This window comes from Leptodactylus fuscus, chromosome 5 (assembly GCF_031893055.1).
Source record: "Leptodactylus fuscus isolate aLepFus1 chromosome 5, aLepFus1.hap2, whole genome shotgun sequence".
NCBI lineage: Eukaryota > Metazoa > Chordata > Amphibia > Anura > Leptodactylidae > Leptodactylus > Leptodactylus fuscus.
In genome coordinates this window covers 88,446,985-88,472,796 of record NC_134269.1, presented here as the reverse complement: position 1 = coordinate 88,472,796, position 25,812 = coordinate 88,446,985, and the positions used below count along the sequence as shown (strand labels likewise).

At 40.8% G+C, this 25,812-nt stretch overlaps 2 protein-coding genes across 2 annotated transcripts; both read left to right on the top strand.

The window, feature by feature from the left end:
- Nucleotides 1-541: 541 nt before the first annotated feature.
- Nucleotides 542-8,850, top strand: LOC142204523 (olfactory receptor 5F1-like). The gene is made up of 2 exons (XM_075275840.1): nucleotides 542-600; nucleotides 7,887-8,850. The coding sequence occupies exons 1-2, from the start codon at nucleotides 542-544 to the stop codon at nucleotides 8,848-8,850; spliced, it is 1,023 nt and encodes a 340-aa protein (XP_075131941.1).
- Nucleotides 8,851-18,813: 9,963 nt separating this feature from the next.
- On the top strand, nucleotides 18,814-19,719 carry LOC142204522 (olfactory receptor 5F1-like). The gene has a single exon (XM_075275839.1). It carries the CDS (start codon nucleotides 18,814-18,816, stop codon nucleotides 19,717-19,719), a length of 906 nt encoding a protein of 301 aa, XP_075131940.1.
- The last annotated feature ends 6,093 nt before the right edge of the window (nucleotides 19,720-25,812 follow it).

Here is a 25,812-nt window from a genome sequence, read left to right as displayed (position 1 = left end):
AAAAAAAATGAGCCTTTACTGGAATAATCCTATCTACTGAATAGATACATTTAGGCTAAGGTCCCAAGTTACAGAAACGTAACTTTTTATGTTGCAGATTTTGTTGCATTTTTTTTGAGTCAAAGTCAGGAGTGGATTGAGCAGATTTCCCATTCCCTTTGTCGTCACTCCTAGGTTTGGCTAAAAAAAAAAGCAACAATCTGCAACTCTGCAATAAAAGAAGCTGTGTTTCCGCAATGTGGGGCCTCAGCTTCAGACTTCCATATGATACCACACTTTAATGCGCTTACTCTAGTTACCAATCACATAAGAAGGGCTGGTATTAGCTATGTACACCCTATGTAACTGGATAAAGTGACTTTCTAATTGTATTCCTAATGTAGCTGCGGCTCTTCCCTATCGCTGCACAACCTGCCTCTATCTGTTTAATGGCTTTGTAGTCCTTCTGTAAGTTCCTCTGCTGCAGAAACATTGTAATAGCAATGTTTTTGTTTTTACATTGTAATTTCATAAGCAGTACTTGGTTTCTTATGGGAAGGGCATGCCACAAGCTGATAAAGACAGAAAGATCCAGCGTCGACCAGGTGAAGTGATTAAAAAGTAACTTTTATTTTTCTTCGAAGAAAAAAAAAAACTATTTCAGTTGCCATAATCTGACACCTGTATCTCTGGGCTGTTTTAAAAAATTTTGTGTTGTTTTTTTTTTTTTTGTTTTTTTTTGCACCATCAAGTGCTCTGCTTTATATTCATATTTTATGGGAAGAAAATGGCAAAAAAATAGAGGTTTGCCTCTTTTGATTTTTTTTCTCATTAGCAATTGTAGTTTGTATTTTGGGCATTTTCACATGTGGGGATAACAAATGTGTATGTGTTTTACTTTAGTTTTTTTTATATGATATACCGGTAGGGAAAGGAGCATCTGTAGGGTTAATGCCTGTAATCAGTAAAAACCCAACAGCTATGGCAGATGCTCAGCTCCTGAAAAGCTACCAAGTTTAAGGTCCATTCACATGGAGGAAAATGGTGAGGAATTTGGTGTGGAATTTCAGCACTGAAAAAAAGCCTCCCATTGACTTTAAATAGGTTCTTTGAAAAGGAATCCATTGAAGTCAGTGGGAAGCTTTATTTCAGCACTGAAATTCCACACCAAATTCCTCACCATTTTCCTCCATGTGAATTGACCTGTAAAGTCCCAATATGGGCTGAAATACTAGAGTAGTTGTTGGGAAGGGGTTAGTAACCACATGCTGTTTTTTTTTTTTTGTTTTTTTTTAATAAACCAAGAGTCATTGTGAAGTATAGTTAGAAAAGCAAATATATAAATAAATGTAAAAGAAATCTGACACATTCAGCACATGAACAAGCATTGTGTGCTATCTGTAAATAAGTTCTGTAAATAAGATAGTGATTTGAATTTTTAATTTGCTATGGGGTTTTTTCTATATTTTTTTACTGTATTTATTAGACCCCATTCCAAATTATCAGCATAGAGCAACCTGTTATACAAGTTAAAGGGGTTGTCCCATCACAAGGATCCTATCTATACTGCTTGTTAATGTGGATGTAAGACTTTTCCTAAATACACTTCTTCAGCAAAACTGCTTTGTTTGTCCACTATCTTACTATATTCAATTCTTTGTGGCCACAGCCCTGACTTACCTGCTCATGAGTCAAGTGATGTATCTGCTGCTCTCAGGGGGGAGGGAGGAGGTGCTAAGTGCAGGGGAGCGAGCCTGTGTATCTAGCTATTCCTGTGTCTACACCACGTGACCTAGCTTCCTGCTATCAGATAGGGGAGAGGAGCTGCTTTCATTTCTTCTGTTCTCCCAGTTATCAGGCTAGCTAATTCAATTGTGTTCATTATGGCAGAGACAGGCAGTCTCTGTATGTAACACAGAATGGAGTTGCTGCTGCCTGTACTTCATAGTCCAATATGGGTGGACGGAGCTACACACAAATTTGGGGCGGAGCCAAACAGCAGGTTGCATGTGAAACCCCGCCCACCAAATGATGCAAGAAACCAGGAAGAAAGAAGATTTTACAGCAGTAATGACTGATGAGTATGTGAGGTGGGAATACCCCTTTAATGTGAGACAAACCTAGTAGCCTTCAATAGGCTCTGGGCTGTCATATCAACTTATCTCCGGCACCGAATCTTGTTATGAGTGCTGGTGATTTACACAAAGATGGTGGTGCTCATGTGCTTCCACAAAAATGGTCCTTTGTTCAATTTTGACCGAGGCGTTGGGGCCTTAACCCCTTCCCGCCAATGGCACTTTTTGACTTCCTGACCAAGCTCGATTTTTCAAAACTGACATGTCACTTTATGTGGCAATAACTTTGGAACGCTTTAATTTACCAAAGTGATTTTGAGATTCTTTTTTTTGTAACACATTGTATTTCATGTTAGTGGTAAATTTTGGTTGATGTGTTTTGTGTTTAATTATGAAAAAAATAGAAAATTTGTTGGAAATTTTGAAAAATATGCATTTTGTAAAGTTTGAAATGATGTGCATTGCATACAGATAGTCAGACTGCCAAAATTATATCATAAATCTCATGTCCCAGATCTCTGCTTTATGTCGGCATCAAACTTTAGTCACCCTTTTATTTTTTACGGACATTATGAGATTTACAAGTGAAACAACAATATTCAAAATTTTCAAGAAATTTCTAAAACCCATTTTTTAAGGGACTAATCCAGTTATGAAGGGGTTTTGAAAGACCTTTGTATTAAAGCCCCCCATAAATCACCCCATTTTCAAAACTGCACCCCTTAAATAAGCCAAAACAACATATACCTAGTATTTTAACCCTATAAGTGCTTAACAAGAATTAAGACAAAATGGAGGTGAAATTTTCAAATTTGATTTTATTTCACTATTTTCGTTTAGCTCTAGAATTTGCACATTCACAAGGGGTTAAAGGAGAAAACACATCCCACAATTTGTTATGCAAGTTCTCCCGACTACCATAGTACCCCACTTGTGGGTGTAAACTAATATATGGACGCACCGCGAGACGCAGAAGGGAAGGCGCGCCAAAGAGCTTTTAGAGGGCAGATCTGGCTGTGATCAGTTTCAGGCACCATGTCGCATTTACAAAGCCCTTGAGGAGTCAAAACAGTGGAAACCTCTAGAAAGTGACCCCATTTTGAAAACTGCACCCCTCAAAGAATTTATCAAGTGATGTAGTGAGCATTAGTAACCCAGAAGTGAATATTTAAGCTGTGCGGAGTAAATTGAGTACACCAAATCCCATTCTATTTTCCCACTAGCTCCTATGACACGGACAGGGAAGAGGAGTATTCTGGGGGATCAGCGCTGGTGTATTCTCTGTAATAAGCTCTAAATATGTGGTGTCACCTGAAAACGCTCGCACAGCTTATACATTTCCTTCTAGTCGCAGCCACTTACATCCTAATGATTTGGCGAATTTTAGGGTTTTTTGTCTTCACATTGTACAAGCTAGATTTTTATTTTTATTTTCTGGCAATGTGGCCATATTAGGACTGGTGTTTGTGGTATTAGATGTACTTTTCAATGCCACCATTTTGGGGTGCCTGTAACTTATTGACTACATTTTATTAACTCTTTCTGGGTGGGATATAAAAGGAAACATCAATTCTGGCATTGCTTTTAGCATTTTTTTTTCCCGTGCAGCGTACAGCATAAGTAACATGTTACCTTTATTGTGCGGTTCATTATGATTACGGCGATACCTCATATGTATTATTTTTTATTGCGTTGCTATTTGTGCAGAATAATATTCAATTTAGGGGAAAAAAATCTATTATTTTTGCATCGCCATCTTCTAAAAGGCATAACATTTTCGGTAGACAGAGCTGCTTGAGGGCTTATTTTTTGCGAGATGACCTCTGCTTTTTATTGGTACCATTTTGGTTTTCATCTGACCATTTGATTACTTTTTATTGAACATTTTGTAAGGGAAAGGTGGTGAATAATCATTATTTTGTGCGTTTTCTTTTATGACGTTCGCTGTTCGGGTTAAATAATGTTTTAATTTTATTGTTCAGGTTATTACGGATGCAGTGATACCAAATATGTAATGTTTTTTTCTATTTTTCTTTATTTTACATAAAGAAACATTTTATATGGGAAAATTGGATTTTTGGGGCTTTATTTAGTTCTAATTTATTTTAAACTTATTTAAACTTTTTTATTTTTACTTTTTTATAACTTTTTCTTTCTGTCCCCATAGGGGATTGAAGCAGTGATCTGCTGATCACTGCTTCACTAGATGTAGCTGCAATAAACGTGTTACACATGTATTGCAGAGTATAGGAAGCTGTCAGCCTGTGTGGACGCACAGGCTGACAGCTTCCTTTACGGCAGGATCAACCAGGTACGTGAAGGGGGTAAGTGATGGGGCAGACCCGGGGTCACTGATCAGACCCCGTACTGCCCACTACCAACACTGGCACCCCCCGAAACCGGCGGCAGTATGTCGTGAAACCCTGGAGATGCCGGCGATCATGTTGACCGCCGGCATCTCAGGGGTTAACACCCGCGATCGGATCCGGTTCCAACCGCAGGTGTTACAGGGCATTGTCAGCCGTATGTTACAGCCGACACTCGCAGGGCATGATGTGCACACAGTTTCTGTGTGCGCACCATGCAGCCGCTGTAGTACTATGGCGGTTTGCGGGAAGTCCTTCCCAGCAGTGCCGTACTATTACGGCGGATGTCGAGAAGGGGTATATGATCGTGATCAGTGTTGGCACTGATTGCAGACATTAGTGCTGGGTCTTTGTTGTATAATACAGGAAAGATCCGGTGGTTATGGTGGTTACTCAGCTCTTAATCGACTACCATAATTAAGTTCCAACTTTCGTTGTAATAGTACAGCAGATGTTGGGAAGGGGTTAAAACATTTTTTTTTTCTAAACAATGGAAGTCAATGGATATATTCACTTATCTGCTTTGTTTTTTTTTGTTGTTTTTTTAAAACCATGAATGACATCATTCTGTTAAAAATAGGACATGTCACATTTTTGGCCTTTTTCATGATCAAACGGACCTAATACAAGTTTTTGGGACAAATTTTCTAAACCTGTCTGAAATCAAACTTATTTTATTTTATTTTTAGTTGCCCATAGCAACCAATCCTCAAGTAGCTTTCATTTTTCAGGAGCAGAATACAGAATGAAAGAAGTGCTGTGCCCTGCTGTAACGCCGGCGTGTACGGCTCTGATACACGCTGGCGTTACGTAGTGTGAATGCACCCTAAAAATGGATTTGGAATGGAGTGGGTTGAGTAAAAAAAAAAAAAAAAAGACCAAGGCAGTTCATACATTTTTATATCAGTCAGTTAAACACGAAAGACAAACAAACAATAAAACACAAGAAAGGATGGAAAATGGATGAAAAATATGTTACATTTGGATGTACTTGTGCGAACACGTAAAATGGCCAATGATGTCAACTGCATATCATTACGTGATCATTACGGGTCACATGGCTTTGTTATTCCCATGTGGCCAATAATGGTATAAAGCTGAAATGAATTGGTGTTTCAGTAACTAAAAACGAAAGGCATAGGCGGCCCAGGGAGTCAACTGTAGCCGCATCCAGCACATCATGTTCCACCACCCCTGGAAGGGAATGGCAGATCTGTGAATTTTTTAGTTTAATAAATTATTGCAAAGTAATGTTTATTGTTATTTGTTCATTGTAGTTTTTACTGCAGAAAAGACAATAAAATGCCTCATTCACTCAATGCAGATTCAGCCTCAGTATTTTCATTCATGTGGCTCCCTTGAAACATTTTATATCTTTTGAGATTCACTTCTGGTTTAAAATGAATGTACAGCCCTCTGGTACTGGACCAGTCAGGTGGGGAGGATTTGGGGTGGAGTGCACACAAATCCAACAAGGAGTATTTTCAAGGTTTCTTCCACAGCTTTTAATACATAACAGGCACTACGCTACAGAGGTCTACTACTGTTTATATTAAAGAGCATTCCAGACAACGGTGTAACTAACTAGATAAAATATAACTTTTATTTGAATTGATTAAAAATAAAAAAATGTAATAAAAATTACTGGTGTCTCACAATGAAGTAAAGTAGGTTGGGGTGTGCTGAATGTTCACTAAACAATATACAGATCCTCAGATGGAGTAAAAAGATGACCACCTCCCCTCTGAGTATTGTAAATGAATCACAGCACATATCCCATCCACTGAATTCAACCTAAATCTATAGATTAGCACCTGTATAAGATTGATTCAGTGTAGCCATCAACACTGTCAGTCTATGTTGATTCACTGCACAATCCGTTACAATTGTTTCAACTGAATCTAGCCAATCTAATAGGTAATCAGTATCCCTAACGTACAACTCGCTATAGTGTGTGATTCTTACACCCTAGCTCAGTGTCAAATATACGGTATCACATCCCAGAGGTCTCTCAGTATCAAAGCCCCATTTGGTGATAAAATGCCTATCTGTATGTATCAATCAATCAGTAATGAGGCTAAGTCATACTTTATACTGAGACCTTAGAAGGAACCCCCGTTTGTCAGCTGCACATATATAATTATAAATCGTGGCCGACACAGCTAATGTTACTCATGCTAAATCTCATATTTCTACGCGTTTCCCCCAAAGTTTCAGGGTTCATGAGGAGTAAAGCACTGTCTCTAACAACCTAACAGTACGGATAAAGAAAACAAAAAGGCTGCAGTGATAACTGCAATTCCCGGCGTTGCTCTGATGGTGAGCAGCCAGTACTCGCCAATGTGTAGACGCCTCTATGGACGAGTTGCTGATTTCAACAGCCAGAGCGAGAATGGAGAAGACAGGGTGGTACAGAATGTCCAGAGGAGGAGGATATATGGAGCACAAGCAGTGGAGGGGCGTTTTCAGAGATATGACACAGGGGGGAGAGGGACTCGGGGGCCCTGGGGAACGCCCAGGGTGCTCCGTGGGGCTGATTTACATACACAATTTTTTTCATTTTTAAAAGAAACTGTAGGGTCAGTTGCAGTACTAGAGGCAGAACCTGAATAGCCTTTTTAAAGACTATTCAGGCATATGTTTAGCTAAAAATGCATTTTACGAAGGATAGAATCCCTTTAAAGTAATTTTGCCAGAAGTAACTGTAGTAGAAGTAGCAGTAGCGACAGATAGGTGAGGGTTTTAGATTGATTCTTTTTGACTGTTTCTATTGAGTTCACTACTAATACCAGTCACAAATTTGGATTTTCATTTCCATTGGCATAATCATTTGCAAGTCAGTTCTTTTTGTTTAGTTTAGAAGCAGATTATCTATGATTTGGCCACAGGAGTACATCCCTATTACTCATTGTTGGCACTTAAAAGTTGGAGAACTGCTGTGGGTTGGTTTTTGTACAAATGACATGCATGACTAACTTACATATCAGCATAGATTCGACAAGTTACCATGTAGGTGCATGTCAAAATTGCAATTGAAAGATATGAAAGGTTTATCATTATGTTGCTTTCCTTCTGATTTGTCTTTTTTCTTTGGTCAACCACTGAACCACATTTATTTTTTAAGCTAGTCTTCTACTACTGACCCCTGAATAAAGATGACTGGAAATGAATCCCCTTATTTGCTGGACCCTGTAGTTTCTTCTATGCCTGCTACCTGAAGCTGACTCTGATGCAATAAATTTAGTCTCTATAGATTTGTAAGATAACAAATAATCATAAATTATATGTTCTGGGATTATCTGAAATAATACATCTCCAGGGAACCATGCTCCTATTAGCTTGTATATCTAGAGGTGAAAAGCAAATGCTTTATTAGAGTAGTGGGAGTAACCAATTTACAATGCTTCATCTGCAGAAGGATCGTTCACTTTCATATTATACTGCAATACTGAACCTATACAATAAGAAGAAACAATGAATTTTTGGGAGAAAAAATGAATGAAACAGTTGTGACAGAATTTGTCCTCTCTGGTCTCTCCTCCAACCCAAACCTTCGTCTGCCTCTCTTCTTGCTCTGCCTATTAGTCTATATGGTGACTGTGCTGGGTAATCTTATGATCATTGTACTGACTAGAATAACTCCAGGCTTAAAAACTCCAATGTATTTCTTCCTTATGAACTTATCTTTAGTAGATGTCCTTTATTCATCAACTATTACACCCAACATCATTATCAATATCTTCTCTGAAATCAAGACAATTTCTATTGTAGCTTGTGCAACACAAATGTTCCTTTTCATTGACCTGGGTAGCACTGAAGGGATGATCCTTGCTCTGATGGCCTACGATCGATATGCAGCTATATGTAAACCCCTGTATTATACAGTCATTATGAGCAAGATGACATGCATGCGGCTTGTTTGCTCAGTATACATAGCAGGATGTATTAATTCATTAATTCATACATGTGCTGCATTCAGCCTACCGTTCTGTCATTCTAATCAGATCAACCATTTCTATTGTGATATTAATCCCATCTTAAAACTGTCATGTAAAGATACCTCTCTTAACCAAGTGTTCTTATTTGTCGTGGCGGGTTCTATTGAAGTAGGCTCCTTTCTATGTATAGTGACATCATATGTCTACATTTTATCTGCGATATTTAAAATTGGTTCTTCTAGAGGTAGTAGCAAGTCACTTTCCACTTGTGTCTCCCACTTTACTTGCGTAGCCTTATTCTACTGCCCAATCTTCTTCATGTACTTACGACCAAATTCTGCCTATGCGGTGGATCAGGACTGGATCATGTCGGTGTTCTATACAGTGATAATACCAATGTTGAATCCCATGATCTATAGCTTCAGAAATCAAGATGTTATAAAAGCACTGGAACAATTTAATATCAATAGGATTCTGAATGTACGGATATAGCAGATACTTGCACTGTGACACCAATATTGCTTTACTACACCTGTTTATTTTTTGTTTATGTTATGTGTTTTTTAAATGTAAAAGTGTTTTCTTTTACTACTTGTTTATTTTTTATACATATAATACATATATATATATATATATATATATATATATATATATATATATATATTTTAACTTTTTACTGTTCCACAATGGGACTTTAACCATAGTATTGCAACACATCGCACAAAGTTTCCCTATGTGTAGTATACATAGGCTGTTAGGAGCCCGTTGCTCCAGGGAGGCTAATCCGCCTGAGGTAGAGTGCTCGGGCATCTCAATAAATTAGAATATCATCAAAAAGTTATGGACTGTTGCTCAGTGGTAAAATGTGTTTTCAAATGAAAGTAAATTTTGCATTTCATTTGGAAATCAAAGTCCCAGAGTCTGGAGGAAGAGTGGAGAGTCTGTACACAATCCAAGCTGCTTGAGGTCTAGTGTGACGTTTCCACAATCAGTGATGGTTTCGGGAGCCATGTTATCTGCTGGTGTAGGTCCACTGTGTTTTATCAAGACCAAAGTCAGCGCAGCCATCTACCAGGAAATTCTATAGCACTTCATGCTTCCCTATGCCACAAGCTTTTTGGAGATGGGATTTTCATTTTCCAACAGGACTCGGCACCTGTCCACATTGCCAAAAGTACCAAGACCTGATTTAATAACCACAGTATCACTGCGCTTCCCATACTCCAAAGACATATTGATAGGGGGAAAGCAAAACAAAAAACCACACAGTTGGTACCACCACATTCATAACAACCCTTAAAATAAAATTAGAATGTTATTTATTCTACATGATAAACATCTTAGGGGCCGTTCACACAGAGTAACGCGCCACACATTCACATATACACATGTCAGAGCGCGGCACTTCAAAACAGATGCCATTCATTTCAATGTGTGCAGCATACACGCGATACACATTGAAATCAATGGGAGACTTTTTAACCCATTGATATCAATGTGTATGCGCACATTGAAATGAATGGGATCTGTTTTGAAGTGCCGCGCTCTGACACGTGTATACGTACCTGAATGCACGGCAGGTTACTCCATGTGAACGGCCCCTTAGACAATAAAATTCAGGTGCCAGAATTGATGTTTTATGATCACGTCACTTTTCAAAAAGTAATACAAACTGATCAAAAAGTGTTATGTACCCATAAAATACAAGGTCTTGTAAAGCTAAGCTGAAATAAAATGTAAAAAGTTATGAACATAGAAAAACGGAGAGGGATAAAATGTTAACGGTGTAAAGCTAAAATGTGAGACAGTTAAAGAGTAGGGTTGAGCTGATCTTGACTTTTCAGGATCGATTTTAAAATCCGATTGCCGATCATTTTTCATTCGAACCCGATCTCGATCCTAATTCCAATCCCAATGCAAGTCAATGGGATTTTTTTTTTTAATCGGAGATCGGATTTTAAAAGCAATCCTGTTGGAATAATTCATATTTGTTTATATGTAAGGCAACAACTACTACTGCTGTATTATATGATGAGACATTCTGTCTGTGTTCATATTGTTAAGTTGTTAACAAAGTTCTGCTGAAAAAAAAAAGACACTCACAGATAGGATGTTCCTCCCCTTCTTCCTGTGTCTGTCTCTCTCCAGCCACATGTCATGGCTGCACAGGCTGCTGCAGTCTCTCTTCACAGAACTGGACTCTACTATAAGTTATAAGCTGTTTGTTGTGCTAAATAAATGCACATTGTTTGCTACTCAAGTGAGACTGGGAGCTTATTAATACCGCTGCTGACAGGTTATGGGCCCAGCACCTAGACTCTCACAGCTCGCCCAGAATCCTAGACTCTCACAGATTCAGAGCGAGCACAAAGAAGGAAACAGCAAAGTGAATCTAAGAAGAGATGGCGTCTAACAGTAACGCAATGAAGTTCACAGTGCCAAGCCTGACTAACCAGAACTATCAATCTTGGAAATTCAAGATAAAGATGCTGCTGATAAGAGAAGGTATGTGGAAATATACACAGGAGCCTAAACCTGATCTGGTTCCACAAGACTGGGCAGAAATGGATCAGAAAGCACAGAGTACCATATCACTCAGCATAGATGATAATCAGATTGTGCATGTATGTAAATGTGAAACTTCAAAAGACATGTGGGAGCAACTGCAAAAGGTACATGAGAGGATTAATCTAAGCAATAAGATCTATCTAATGAGGAAACTGTACCAGTTTAGGCTACATGATGGTCAGGATATACAGGACTATATAAGGAACACTCTAGAGACTGTAGAGCGCCTGCGAGGCATTGGGGAGAATCTGAAGGATTTCCATGTAGCCGCATTACTTCTCAGCGGTCTGCCAGAAAGTTATGACACACTTGTAACTGCATTAGATGTGCGCCCAGATGATGAGCTCACATTGGAGTATGTCAGAGAAAAGTTAGTAGATGAATACAAGCGCAAGACAGAGAGTGCAAGCAGCAAGTCGCATAACACAGAATCTGTCTTAAAGGCACATGATCAATATGACAGTAGAAACCACCTGAAAGAAACACGTGAATGTTTTGTATGTAAAAAGCCAGGACATTTAAAGAAAGACTGCAGAGTTTGGAAAGCTAGAATGAAAAAGCAGAGCAGTCATCAAAGAGTTAAAACCGCTAAAGGTGTGCAAAATGTTTCTGAGAATACTGAAACTGTATTTAGTGTCGGTACATATACATCAAACCACGTGTGGTATATAGACTCTGGAGCAACTAGTCACATGACCAATAACAGAGACTTCTTTTCTAAGCTTGACCAAAGTAAGTCAGATAAAGTGATTATGGCTAATGGTCAGCACATGAATTCAGAAGGCAAAGGAGATGGTTACCTTGATTGTCAAATCTCTCCAACTTAAAGCAGAAAGATCTCAGTAAAGGACATGCTGTATGTGCCTAATCTGGAAGGTAATTTATTATCTGTGAAGAAACTCACAAAACAGGGAAATGAAGTTTCTTTTAAACATGATAGCTGTATCATCTCAAAGCAGGGTCGTGTACTAGCAAAAGGGAAAATCAAAAATGAACTGTATCAGCTGAATTGTAAAGAGTGTGTGTACAGTGTTAAACAAGAGCAGCACAAGAACTGTATCCATGTGTGGCACAGGCGTCTTGCACATAGAGACCCACAAGCAATAAAAAAGTTAGTTCAAGAACAGCTAGCTGAAGGTATCAGCATTAATCTATGTAACCAGACAATGAAGTGTGTTAGCTGCATTAAAGGGAAAATGTCCAGAAAGGCCTTTCCTAAGAAAAGTACCACAAGAACAGAAAAGCCAATAGATTTAATGCACACAGATGTTTGTAGTCCAATGAATACTCAGACTCCTGGAAAGAAGAGATATTTTCTCACATTCATTGATGATCATTCAAGATACACAGTTGTCTATCTGCTTCACAGCAAGGATGAAGTCCCAGAGAAGCTTGAAACATATCTAGCTGAAGTATACAATAAATTTGGGAGAATGCCAAAAATCCTACGTGCAGATAACGGGACTGAATATACAAGCAATGAATCACAGTATTTTAAGGAAAAATGGAATTATCTTTCAAACCACTGTACCATACAACCCTGAGCAAAATGGTGTGGCCGAGAGAAAGAACAGGACACTCTGAAAGTACAAAAAGTATGTTATTTGATGCAAACTTGCCCACAACATACTGGGGTGAAGCCATCATGACAGCCTGTTATCTTCAGAACAGACTACCAAGCAAAGCTACAGAGAATACTCCATTTGAACTACGGAACGGCAGAAAGCCAAAAATACAACACATAAGAATATTTGGAAGTAAAGTATTTGTACATGTTCCCAAAGGAAAACGAACTAAGTGGGAATCTCATGCTAAGGAAGGTATCCTAGTGGGCTACAGCCAAACCCAGAAAGGTTATAGAATTCTACACCCAGAGACAAACAAGGTCACAATAAGCAGAGATGTGGTGATTGATGAAAACTTTGTGTTGCCCAAGTTTGGGACATCATGCTAATAGTCCAGATGAAGCAGCAACTACCACAGTCAGAAGACAGCAAAAAGGAGGATGTTGAAGTTTGGTTAGACTCTTCAAACAGTGAAGGAACAACAGAAAGTACAGATGAACCTGAAGTTAGGAGATCATCAAGACCAAATAAAGGTATACCAGCCAAACGCCTATCCTATATTGCCAAGGAACTACCTGGGCCAGAACCACAGTCATGGGCTGAAATGCAAGGACTACCTGCTCATGAACGAACAAAGTGGAGTAATGCTGCTAATGAGGAAATATCAACAGGCAGTAGGGGCTCTTCTATACAGGACAACCAAGGATGCATTAAACTTGCATGCAGTGAGAAAATCAGAGCTAGGTTCCAAGAACTGAGGACCATGATGGGACTAACAGAATAAGTAGTTGTTGAGTGGGGGTGTTGGAATAATGCATATATATGTAAGGCAACAACTACTACTGCTGTATTATATGATGAGACATTCTGTTTGTGTTCATATTGTTAAGTTGTTAACAAAGTTCTGCTGAAAAAAAAGACACTCACAGATAGGATGTTCTACCCCTTCTTCCTGCCTCTCTCTCTCTCTCTCTCTCTCTCTCTCTCTCTCTCTCTCTCCATCCACATGTCATGGCTGCAGGGACTTCTGCAGTCTCTCTTCACAGAACTGGATTCAACTATAAGTTATAAGCTGTTTGTTGTGCAAATAAACGCACATTGTTTGCTACTCAAGTGAGACTGGGAGCTTATTAATACCGCTGCTGACAAATCCTACCCCCTGGTGTCCACTTACCTCCAGAGATGGCTGGTCCTGTGCCCCGTGCCTTCATTCTTCACCTCGCTGCTGCTCCACGCTGCTTTTCTTCCTTTGCTGCCCCCTCCCTGCCAGGTTAGGAGAGTGTGGGCGGGTACTGGGAGGGGAGACATCACATCTCCCCGCCCTGTACCCGCCCACACTCTAAGCCACAAGCCCCGCCTACCTAGCGCTTTAAACACTAACCTGGGAGGCGGGGCAGCGAGGCAAGAAGAAGGAGGGCACTGGAGCAGCCATCTCTAGAGGTAAGTAGCTGCTAGAGATTTAGTTTAGCCTTCCATTCGAATGAATGGAGGCAGCCGGCGCGCAGGGGGTTAAGGCTGTGTGTCGGCTGCTTCCATTCATTCCTATGGAACTGCAGCAGAGCCTTCACACTGAATATACATCGTATACTCAGTGTGAAGGCTAAGCAATGCATTGTGGGAAAAATCACCAATCTCGATCCCACATAAAAAGATCATGTTCAGAATTCCAATGGCGATCGTGAAATTTTCTCGATCGCCGATTGGAATCCGATCTTTTCTGAACACGATCACTCAACCCTATTAAAGAGTTAAAATACGTATAAGGAACTGGAGTTATGTGTCAGTAATATTTATTTCAGCAGTAAATTCAAAATCTGCTATTACAAAAAGTGACAATTGGAGGAGTGGATTTACCATTATTGAGGGTGGATATGTCTTCTGTGCTCCATGGTATACAACATCCTAGCCACTGAAAATCACTGCCATCACTACAACAGTCCTCATCTTTTCCCACAAGAGTGCCTCCATAAGACCCTGCACTACATTTGTCAGACCTTATTTTTTGTCCAGGTGGTTCCTGCACTGCTCCAACTAAGGCCTTTGCTCATATGCTCGTGGCCACAGGAAAAATGGCCACTTACATAGTATTGTAAGCGCTCATTTTCTCGTGGCCGGGGGGCATTGTAGTGCTAAGGTATTAATTGACCATCCGGAATCCATATTGACCGTATCCCTTTAAGAATATTAGATGGTAACAGTTAGCCTGTAAGTTCTGTAGACTTGGTAATGTTTAGTGAGAGACGCTGCATATTTATGCATAGCTCTCTTATCAATGCTTCTCACAGAATATTGTTATGAGACTGCTGTACCATATAACACTGGTTGATGGGAATGCAGGTTTGCTTAGCACCAGGAGCATTCAACATCCGATGAAGGATTTTCCCAGTGTCAGGTTAACCTCTGAAGAACTGGCCATTCAGAGGGGGGAGGCCTTAGGGTGCATTCACACTGAGTAAACGCTAGCTTATTTTGTAGAGTAAAATTACACTTGTAAATTTTGCTATCCCATTGACTTCAATGATATTTTTTTACAAGTGTAAAAATACGCCTGTAAAAAATACGCCTGTAAAAATACGCCTGTAAAATGTCATTGAAGTCAATGGGATAGCAAAATTTACAAGTGTAATTTTACTTTACAAAATAAGCTAGCGTTTACTCAGTGTGAATGCACCCTTATACTGGAAAAATACTGATCTGTTAGTTTGCGTAGCACTGGGCTACGCAGGCATTTGTTTTCAAGAAGATATAAGCTGAGAAAGTTTGCTGTGAAGTTAGAAGTGTCTGGACCTGCGTGCTAAGGGGACGCCCATGGCGCAGTGTGGATCCCAGGAACTCTCTATCTTCGCTGGCCCGCTTCTCCCAGCTGATGCCGGATAGATGATGCTTATAATTCCTGGTGAAGCTTTAACCTGTATATAGATGTGTAATGTAAGCTATGGAGATAATTCTCTGCCTTCGCCGGTCGCCTCCACGCTTGATGATTTTCTTTTCCAGGCAGATAATGATGTAAACTCTTGGTGTTGATTCTGTATCTTAATCCTTGTATATTAATCTTTGTAACTTGTATTATACAAAAGTGTACGCAATATCACACTATCTTCTGTTATTTTATGTCACTGATTCTTCATATAATAAAATTAGTAAAGCATCCGGAGTTGCCTTCTTTAAAGCCGTACCCGACCCCTTAAAATAGTTGGCAAAACAGGCATGCGCAGTTGGCTGGCCCTGGGCCTATAAGTTAGAAGACACAGCTGGAAGAAGACGTGGTGAAGACCTCGTTCCAGACGAACATGGAGGCGGCGCTGGAGAGTTCTCTCGCAGCATTGGGGCTGCCCCAGTACTGTTTGAACACTGGGGCCCGCCCCCAGTGCTGCAAAGAACTCATTAACATGCCAACAAAAAACGGGATTTTAGGTGAGCGGCAGTGCAGAGAACACAACGAAAGGTAGGAAACAAATAGCCTTTCTTAAGGCTATTCTGACGTGTTAGAAAAAAAGGGTGTGAAAGATAGGATCCCTTTAAAGATTGTTTAAACCTGAAAGAAGAAAAAGCCTACCTCACATCCTCACAAAAGCACTATATGCACGGTAACAAAGGCGGAAAACTTATGCATATTTAACCAAAAAACCGACACCAAAGTTTTATGACTGAGAGAGCCTCTCAATCAGAAGATAGATTTTATGATACTTCAGCTGTAGCTGACGAGTTTTGCGCCTTCTACCAGTTGTTGTATAACTTGAGGCATAAGCAGATTCCTGATGCCCTACATGACCAAACTAATATACAGATTTTCTTTCATTCCCTTACTCGTCCGTCACTAAGTCCCCAGCAATAACAGAATATTAATGCCTTTATCCTACTGGAATTGCAGATGGCTCTCTCTGACACCCTGTCTGGCAAATCCCATGATCCCAATGGTCTCCAGGCCACCTATTATAAATAATTAAGTACTATCTTGCTTCAATGTTTTTTGAGAGTGTGCAATTCTGTAGATGACACTCACTGTTTTCCACCCCAAGCCCCGGAGGCCCATATTTCTATTATCCAGAAAGAAGTCAAGGATCCCACCCAATGTGGCAACTACCACCCCATCTCTCTGCAGATATTAAGTTTTATGCCAAACTAGTGGCTAACCGCTTTAAAACCTTTTCACCTACATTGATCAACCCAAACCAGGCTGACTTTGTCCCATGCAGGGAAGGCAAATATAAACATAACGAATCCTCCAGCCGTTGGCTGTATGGACAGAACATACTGTCGCTTTACTCTAGTCCCAGCACTAGCACATAGATCTAAGCTGTTGAAGATGATGATTCTTCCAAAAATTCTATACTTATTTCAAACTTTACCAATCCCACTGCCTCACACGTTCTTTACCACACTGTGTATGCCTTTCTACCACTATGTCTGGAAGGACTCCCGCCCTAGAGTGATGTTCCGTACTCTGGTTAAACCCAAGACTTTTGGTGGCATAGGCCTCCCAGACATCAAAACATACTACCATGCCACACAACTTACCCCATCGGCTGTATGCCGTATGAGGCCCTGCTGATTGATGGAGCATTCCCCTCTTTTTTGGAATTTACAGCGAACCTGTTCCTTGCATCCACTCATTTCTTGACATATTAGTCTGTTAGAGCACTGTACCTAGTGTCTATATCGCTCTGACCTACTTTCTGGCTGGAAGTGTTACTTCTTTACACACTCCCGCTGAATAAACCTTTTTCTTCCTTCTACTCCATCTCTTAAAGATTGTATCAAGATCATTCAGAAAATGCTGCAACTATATTTCTAGTTTAGTTTTAGCATTCATTTCTAGGTTTAGTGTTGTTATAAAGGGTAAAAACCACAGAGTCCCGTAAACCTGACACCTCATTCTAGGTGATGCTTGAGATGACTATAAAGATCGATGCTCTTGTCCTGCAGCATTATTCTGTGTTAAAAACCTGTTCACTTTTTGTTGACTGTTTCTACTGTTCTCACTACTAATTCCAGTCACAAATTTGGATTTTCATTTCCATTGGCATAATCTGAACCAGATTATCTATGATTTGGCCACAGGAGTACATCCCTATTACTCATTGTTGGTGCTTAAAAGAACTTCTGTGAGTTGTGTTTTTGTGCAAACAACATGTATGACTAACTTGCATATCAAGCCATGAGCGCTCCACTGCAAAGGAACATGGAAAGAATATGCAAATCTGACTTCCATGATGTAATTAGGATGTCAGTGCCTCAAGTGTGCACACCAATAGAGGACGCTGACTGAGAATGTGCAAGTCTAAGTTCCATGACGTAATTAGGAAGACAGAGCCTCAGTCAAACACACCTATAGAGGGCGCTCCCTTCCGACCTTCTAAGAGGCCAAGCTGATGAGATGCAAATACATCGAAACGGCTGTCCTTGGCTGAGAAGACTGTATCTGGTATAATCCCAACATCATTGCAAACAAAGGCCTCTTAGAAGGTCGGCATGATGTTAAAGGGAGCGTATAGGTGTGTTTGACTGAGACTCTGTCTTCCTAATTACATCATGGAAGTTAGACTTGCACATTCTCAATCAGCGCCCTCTATAGTGCCACTTGAGGCACTGGCATCCTAATTACATCATGAAGGCCCCAATATATTTTAGGAATTAACACTCAGAACCTGGCACTATATGCCAATAGCAACAAATGAGGGTGGTATGATGGCCCCAATTTTTTTAGGGAATTGACAATGACAACCTGGGTGAATATGGCAGGAGCCTGAGATGTAGGGTGTATGTATCCCCAAATTATTTGGGGAATTAACAGTCAGCACCTGGCACTATATGCCAATAGCAACAATTGAGGGTGGTATGAAGGCCCCAATATATTTTAGGAATTCACACTCAGAACCTGGCACTATATGCCAATAGCAACAATTGAATGTGGTATGAAGGCCCCCAACTTAAATATCAGCATAGATTCGACAAGTTATCATGGAAGTGCATGTCAAAAGTTGGAAGTGAAAGACATGAAAGGCTTATCATTATGTTGCCTGCTAACCTGAAGCTGACTGTGATGCAATAAATTAAGTCTATTTCTCTATAGATTTTTAGAATAACAAATAATCACAAATTATATATTATGGGATTATCTAGAATAATACATCTCCAGGGAACCATGCTCCTATTAGCTTGTATATCTCTAGAGGTGAAAAGCAAATGCTTTATTAGAGTAGTGGGAATAACCAATTTCCAATGCTTTTATCTGCAATGAAGGTTGTGTGCTGCTGCATATTATACTGCGGTTCTAAGCCTATACAATAAGATGAAACAATGAATTTTTATTGAATCAAAAATGAATGAAACCCTTGTGACTGAATTTGTCCTCTCCGGTCTCTCTTCTGACCCAAACCTTCGTCTGCCTCTCTTCTTGCTCTGCCTATTAGTCTATATGGTGACTGTGCTGGGTAATCTTATGATCATTGTACTGACTAGAATAACTCCAAGCTTGCAAACCCCAATGTATTTCTTCCTTATGAACTTATCCTTAGTAGATGTTCTTTATTCATCAACTATTACACCCAACATTATGGTCAATATCTTCTCTGTAACTAAGACAATTTCTATTATGGCTTGTGCAACACAAATGTTCCTGTTCATTGACCTGGTAAGCTCTGAAGGGATGATCCTTGCTCTGATGGCCTACGACCGATATGCAGCTATATGTAAACCCCTGTATTATACAGTCATTATGAGCAAGATGACGTACATTCGTCTTGTTTGCTCAGTATACATAGCAGGATGTATTAATTCATTAATTCATACATGTGCTGCATTCAGCCTACCGTTCTGTCATTCTAATCAGATCAACCATTTCTATTGTGATATTAATCCCATCTTAAAACTGTCATGTAAAGATACCACTCTTAACCAAGTGTTCTTATTTGTCGTGGCTGGTTCTATTGAAGTAGGCTCCTTTCTATGTATAGTGACATCATATGTCTACATTTTATCTGCCATATTTAAGATTGGTTCTTCTAGAGGTAGTAGCAAGTCACTTTCCACTTGTGTCTCCCACTTTACTTGCGTAGCCTTATTCTACTGCCCTGTCTTCTTTACGTACTTACGACCAAATTCTGCCTATGCGGTGGATCAGGACTGGATCATGTCAGTGTTCTATACAGTGATAATACCAATGTTGAATCCCATGATCTATAGCTTCAGAAATCAAGATGTTATAAAAGCACTGGAACAATTTTAATATCAATAGGATTCTGAATGTACGGATATAGCAGATACTTGCACTATGTGGCACCAATATTGCTTTACTACACCTGTAGCTAAATGAGGTCCCAAAAATCAACCATAAAAGTGTAATATAGATAATTTATCATATTTTGCAATCCATCTTCTCGAATGAATGAAACCAGACCACTAGACATGCTGGTAAGGGAGCGTTCACATTACCGTCGGTGTCCGACAAGTAGTGTCCGCTCCTAGTGTCCGCTCAAAATCTGTCACGGACATTAGGAGCGGACACTACCTGTGTCCGTGACACCTGTCATTTATTTCAATGGGCATCGGGTGCGTTCTTTTGCACTCCGTGCCCGTCCTTCCCTGTCTGCAAGTGATGATGTCCGACTTCTCAAGCGGACAGAAGAACCAGGGTTCTTATTATCAAAAATAATAAACGGTGTTACTCAACTTTCCTGGACTCGGTGCAAATATTCTGGTCATATATGATGTCAGAGACCGCTGAACCCTGTGATTGGGCCTCAGTGGTCACTTTGGCATAATTACGCAAAATAATGCCAGCGGGAGACACATGATGTTTCGCCAGAGTCATACATGACTTCCCTAAGACATGTTAATGCCGGAAAACGGGCAATGAAGCCAGGACAGGTGAGTAACACTGTTTTACTGGGGAACAATTTGTAACACAATTTCTGTTGAGTTTGATTTTTGAGCTGTTTTATAGAAAATTTGGCATGTTGGTTTCAAAACTGTAGTTAGTTTTCTTCTACCACGTCAAATTTTTTCTCTACACCTTATGAGAATGTGACCACTCTCCGCGGAATCAAACATAGATCATAGGTATCCTGTAGCTTAAAAAATTGACATGATAGACAAAAACTGCGATTATTTTTGGATCCAGAGGTCAAAAGTGAGTTGAAAACAAGTCACAGATTTAAGTCACCGAAATTTCTGTTCCCCAGTGTTATGTTTATTCCCTTTCCCTGAGACTCCAATCATAATACTCTGTGATCTAAAGATATGGTTTATGGGTGTCAAACTTTCGGTATAAATAACCCTATTTTGGAATAGGAGCTTATACTCACATGGGATACATAACAACATGTTTGTTTATTTTTTGTTTATGCTATGTGTTTTTTTAAATGTAAAAGTGTTTTTTTTTACTACTTGTCTATTTTTTATACAAATAATACATGTACATATTTTTTTTTTTTACTTTTTACTGTTCCACAATGGGACTTTAACCATAGTATTGCAACACATCGCACAAAGTTTCCCTATGTGTAGTATACATAGGCTGTTAGGAGCCCGTTGCTCCAGGGAGGCTAATCCGCCTGAGGTAGAGTGCTCGGGCATCTCAATAAATTAGAATATCATCAAAAAGTTATGGACTGTTGCTCAGTGGTAAAAGGTGTTTTCAAATGAAAGTAAATTTTGCATTTCATTTGGAAATCAAAGTCCCAGAGTCTGGAGGAAGAGTGGAGAGTCTGTACACAATCCAAGCTGCTTGAGGTCTAGTGTGACGTTTCCACAATCACTGATGGTTTCGGGAGCCATGTTATCTGCTGGTGTAGGTCCACTCTGTTTTATAAAGACCAAAGTCAGCGCAGCCATCTACCAGGAAATTCTAGAGCACTTCATGCTTCCCTCTGCCCACAAGCTTTTTGGAGATGGAGTTTTCATTTTCCAACAGGACCTGGCACCTGTCCATACTGCCAAAAGTACTAAGATCTGATTTAATAACCACAGTATCACTGCGCTTGATTGGCCAGCAAACTCGCATGACCCTAACCCCATAGAGAATCTATAGGGTATCATCAAGAGGAAGATGAGAGACCAGAACCAACAATGCAGACGAGTTGAAGGCTCCTATCAAAGCAACCTGAGCTTCCATAACACCTCTGCAGTGCCACAGGCTGATCCCTCTATGCCACATTGCTGCATTGATGCCGTCAGTCATGCAAAAGGAACTCTGACCAAGCATTGAGTGAATTTACTAGACAGACTTTTCATTTGGTCAACATTTCTGTGTTAAATATTTTTTTTTATGGTTGGCCTTATATAATATTCCACTTTTCTGAGAATGACTTTTGGCATAATCATCAACTATTTGTAATATTTGTATTTCACTTTTTCAATTGAATTACTAAAAAAAAAAAAAAAAAAAAAATTATGATATTCTAATTTATTGAGATGCACTAGTATCTACCAACTATAGCGGCCAGTCCCAGGCCTTGGCTCTGTAACGCAGCCAAGTACCATAAATAATGCTGCAGGCACAGCTTCTCAACTATATGCTCAGTGCAACATAATAGTAAAGCACAGAACGAAAAGGGGTTAAATGGCTCTAACTCTAAGAGTCTTGGCTTTAACCCCTTAACGCTAAATCACGTACAATGTACGTCAGGGAATGTGGTTAGTTCCCGCATTCCCACATACCTGTACGTGATGGAGATCGCACGGGTTCAGAAGCAGAGCCCGTGCGATCTCCACGGGAGGCCGGCTGTATCTGACAGCCAGGCTTTCCCTGTAGCAGCAGGGACAGTGATTGCACCGACCCCCCCCCCCCCCCCCCTGTTTAACCCTTAAGGTGCCATGATCCATAGTGATCATGGCACCCTAGGGGTTTGGCCGGCCATAAAGCATGCTGCCGGCTGCATAAGGAGTCTGTGCTAGCTGTAATTTACATCTACACGATGCTCCTTAATCCCTCCCCCCATCGGAGCGAGCTCCAATGGGGGGGAGGGTTAACCCCTTGGATGCTGGGATGAGAGAAAGCTAGTCTATGCATCTGCATAGCTAGCTTCCTCTATAGACTGCAATACACGTGTATTGCAAGTCTATAGTTAGTATAGAACCAGTGATCCTCTCTGATCGCTGGTTCTAGTGTGCTTACAGCACAAATGTAAAAAAGTTTAAAAAAAAAAAAAAAGCGTGTAAAACAAACAAAAAAACAAACATAGTTACATTTCTTGTAAATCTGGAAAATCGCTGTTACACTTGTAAGCCTTGTAACGTCCAAAATAAATTAAAATACAATCAAAAGATGATGCCGATATAAAGCAGAGATATGGGAGATAATATTTATTACTATATTTGGGTGGTATAACTATCTGCATGAAAAGCAGAGAATTTCACATTTTGAAAATTGCATTTTTTTTCCAAATTTCGATCAAATTTCCTATTTTTTTTAATAAATAAATACAAAAATATTGATTAGTGTTTACCACTAACTAGAGATGAGCGAACAGTGTTCTATCGAACACATGTTCGATCGGATATCAGGCTGTTTGATGTGTTCGATTCGAATCGAACATCACGTGGCAAACTCCAAAAAAATTTGATTCCCCTCCCACCTTCCCTGGCGCTTTTTTTTGCACCAATAACAGCGCAGGGGAGGTGGGACAGGAACTACGACACCGGAGGCATCGAAAAAAATCGGAAAAAGTAATTGGCTCCCGAAATCAGGTGACCTCCATTTTAGACGAATAGTGGATTTCAAATCCGGGTCATATGAGAATGTGAACTTTGTGACTAAGAGACAGGGATAGCTGTACAGGCAGGGATAGCTAGGGATAACCTTTATTTAGGTAGGAATGTTATTAAAAATAACTTTTTGGGGCTCTATCGGGTGTGTAATTGTGATTTTTGTGACATAAACTTTTTCCCATAGGAATGCATTGGCCAGTGCTGATTGGCCAGAGTACGGAATTCGACCAATCAGCGCTGGCTGTGCTGGAGGAGGCAGAGTCTAAGATCGCTCCACACCAGTCTCCATTCAGGTCCGACCTTAGACTCCGCCTCCTCCGGCAGAGCCAGTGCTGATTGGCCAAAGGCTGGCCAATGCATTCCTATGGGAATGCAGAGACTTAGCAGTGCTGAGCCAGTTCTGCTCAACTACACCGTGTGCCGGTCAGCCCATCTGATATAGCAGAGCCGAGTGTGCACACTCGGCTCTCCTACATCAGATGTAGCAGAGACGAGTGTGCACACTCGGCTCTGCTATATCAGATGGGCTGACCGGCACATCAGATGTAGCAGAGCCGAGTGTGCCGGTCAGCCCATCTGATATAGCAGAGCCGAGTGTGCACACTCGGCTCTCCTACATCAGATGTAGCAGAGACGAGTGTGCACACTTGGCTCTGCTATATCAGATGGACTGACCGGCACATCAGATGTAGCAGAGCCGAGTGCACACTCGGCTCTGCTACATCTGATGTAGCAGAGCCGAGTGTGCACACTCGGCTCTGCTACATCTGATGTGCCGGTCAGCCCATCTGATATAGCAGAGCCGAGTGTGGATATAGGAATCCATAGGAATGCATTGGCCAGCGCTGATTGGCCAGAGTACGGAATTCGACCAATCAGCGCTGGCTCTGCTGGAGGAGGCGGAGTCTAAGATCGCTCCACACCAGTCTCCATTCAGGTCCGACCTTAGACTCCGCCTCCTCCGGCAGAGCCAGCGCTGATTGGCCGAAGGCTGGCCAATGCATTCCTATTGGTAGCAGTGCTGAGCCAGTTCTACTCAACTACACCGTGTGCCGGTCAACCCATCTGATATAGCAGAGCCGAGTGTGCACACTCGGCTCTGCTACATCTGATGTAGCAGAGCCGAGTGTGCATAAGGGTTCTAGTGCACCCTCGGCTCTGCTACATCTGATGTAGCAGAGCCGAGTGTGCACACTCGGCTCTGCTATATCAGATGGGCTGACCGGCACACGGTGTAGTTGAGCAGAACTGGCTCAGCACTGCTAAGTCTCTGCATTCCCATAGGAATGCATTGGCCAGCCTTCGGCCAATCAGCACTGGCTCTGCCGGAGGAGGCGGAGTCTAAGGTCGGACCTGAATGGAGACTGGTGTGCAGCGATCTTAGACTCCGCCTCCTCCAGCAGAGCCAGCGCTGATTGGTCGAATTACGTACTCTGGCCAATCAGCGCTGGCCAATGCATTCCTATGGGGAAAAGTTAGCTTGCGAAAATCGCAAGCTGACAGGGATTTCCATGAAATAAAGTGACTTTTATGCCCCCAGACATGCTTCCCCTGCTGTCCCAGTGTCATTCCAGGGTGTTGGTATCATTTCCTGGGGTGTCATAGTGGACTTGGTGACCCTCCAGACACGGATTTGGGTTTCCGCCTTAACGAGTATATGTTCCCCATAGACTATAATGGGGTTTGAAACCCATTCGAACACTCGAACAGTGAGCGGCTGTTCGAATCGAATTTCGAACCTCGAACATTTTAGTGTTTGCTCATCTCTACCACTAACATGAAGTATAATGTGTTTCGAGAAAACTGTCTCAAAATCACTTGTGTAAGTTAAAGCGTCTCAAAGTTATTGCCATTTAAAGTGACATGTCAATTTTGAAAAAATAGGCCTGGTCCTTAACATACTTTTGGGCTGTGTCCTTAAGGGGTTAAACTAAGACCAAGCTACGTCTGTAGCCCACATGGATTTAGATATATCACTGGTTAAAACAGTGATATGCAGTCAGGTGCATACTTGCCATTTAATGCCTTATATGCTGCTATCAATGCTGAGTGCAATACCTAATTTGTTTTACAGAAAAAAAAAAAAAGTTAAAATAGACTTTTTTTTTTACACTCTGGATAATGAAAAAAATAAAATAAAAAAAGAGTTTTATATCTGCATATATTCTAATTCCATATTAGGGACCTTCCAGGCTTGTAAATTAAAACAGGGGTGAAATAGTGAAAGCTTAAGTACACCCCATAAAGCAAGAGCTTATAGATCAACCTTTATCAGAAAGAACTGACCCCTGGTTCAAATTAGCGTACGTATTCCGTCCGGTTAGAGTCCGCAAGGAGACCCCCCCCACCCCGGACAGAATACAATCGCAATTGCAAGCACTCTGCTGTAAAAGCACATGGACCCCATAGACTATAATGGGGTCCGTGTGCTTGCCGCGCACTGCCCGTATGAATGATTCCCCTGCCATTGAATCTGAGGCGGATTCCACACCAAATTCAGTGCCATTTTCCTCCGTGTGAATGCACCCTAAGGAGGACTGTTCTTTCCACTGGATTCAGTATAACAGTAGTCTCCATTATAGTCTATGGCCAAGGCTGATATCTTATGAGA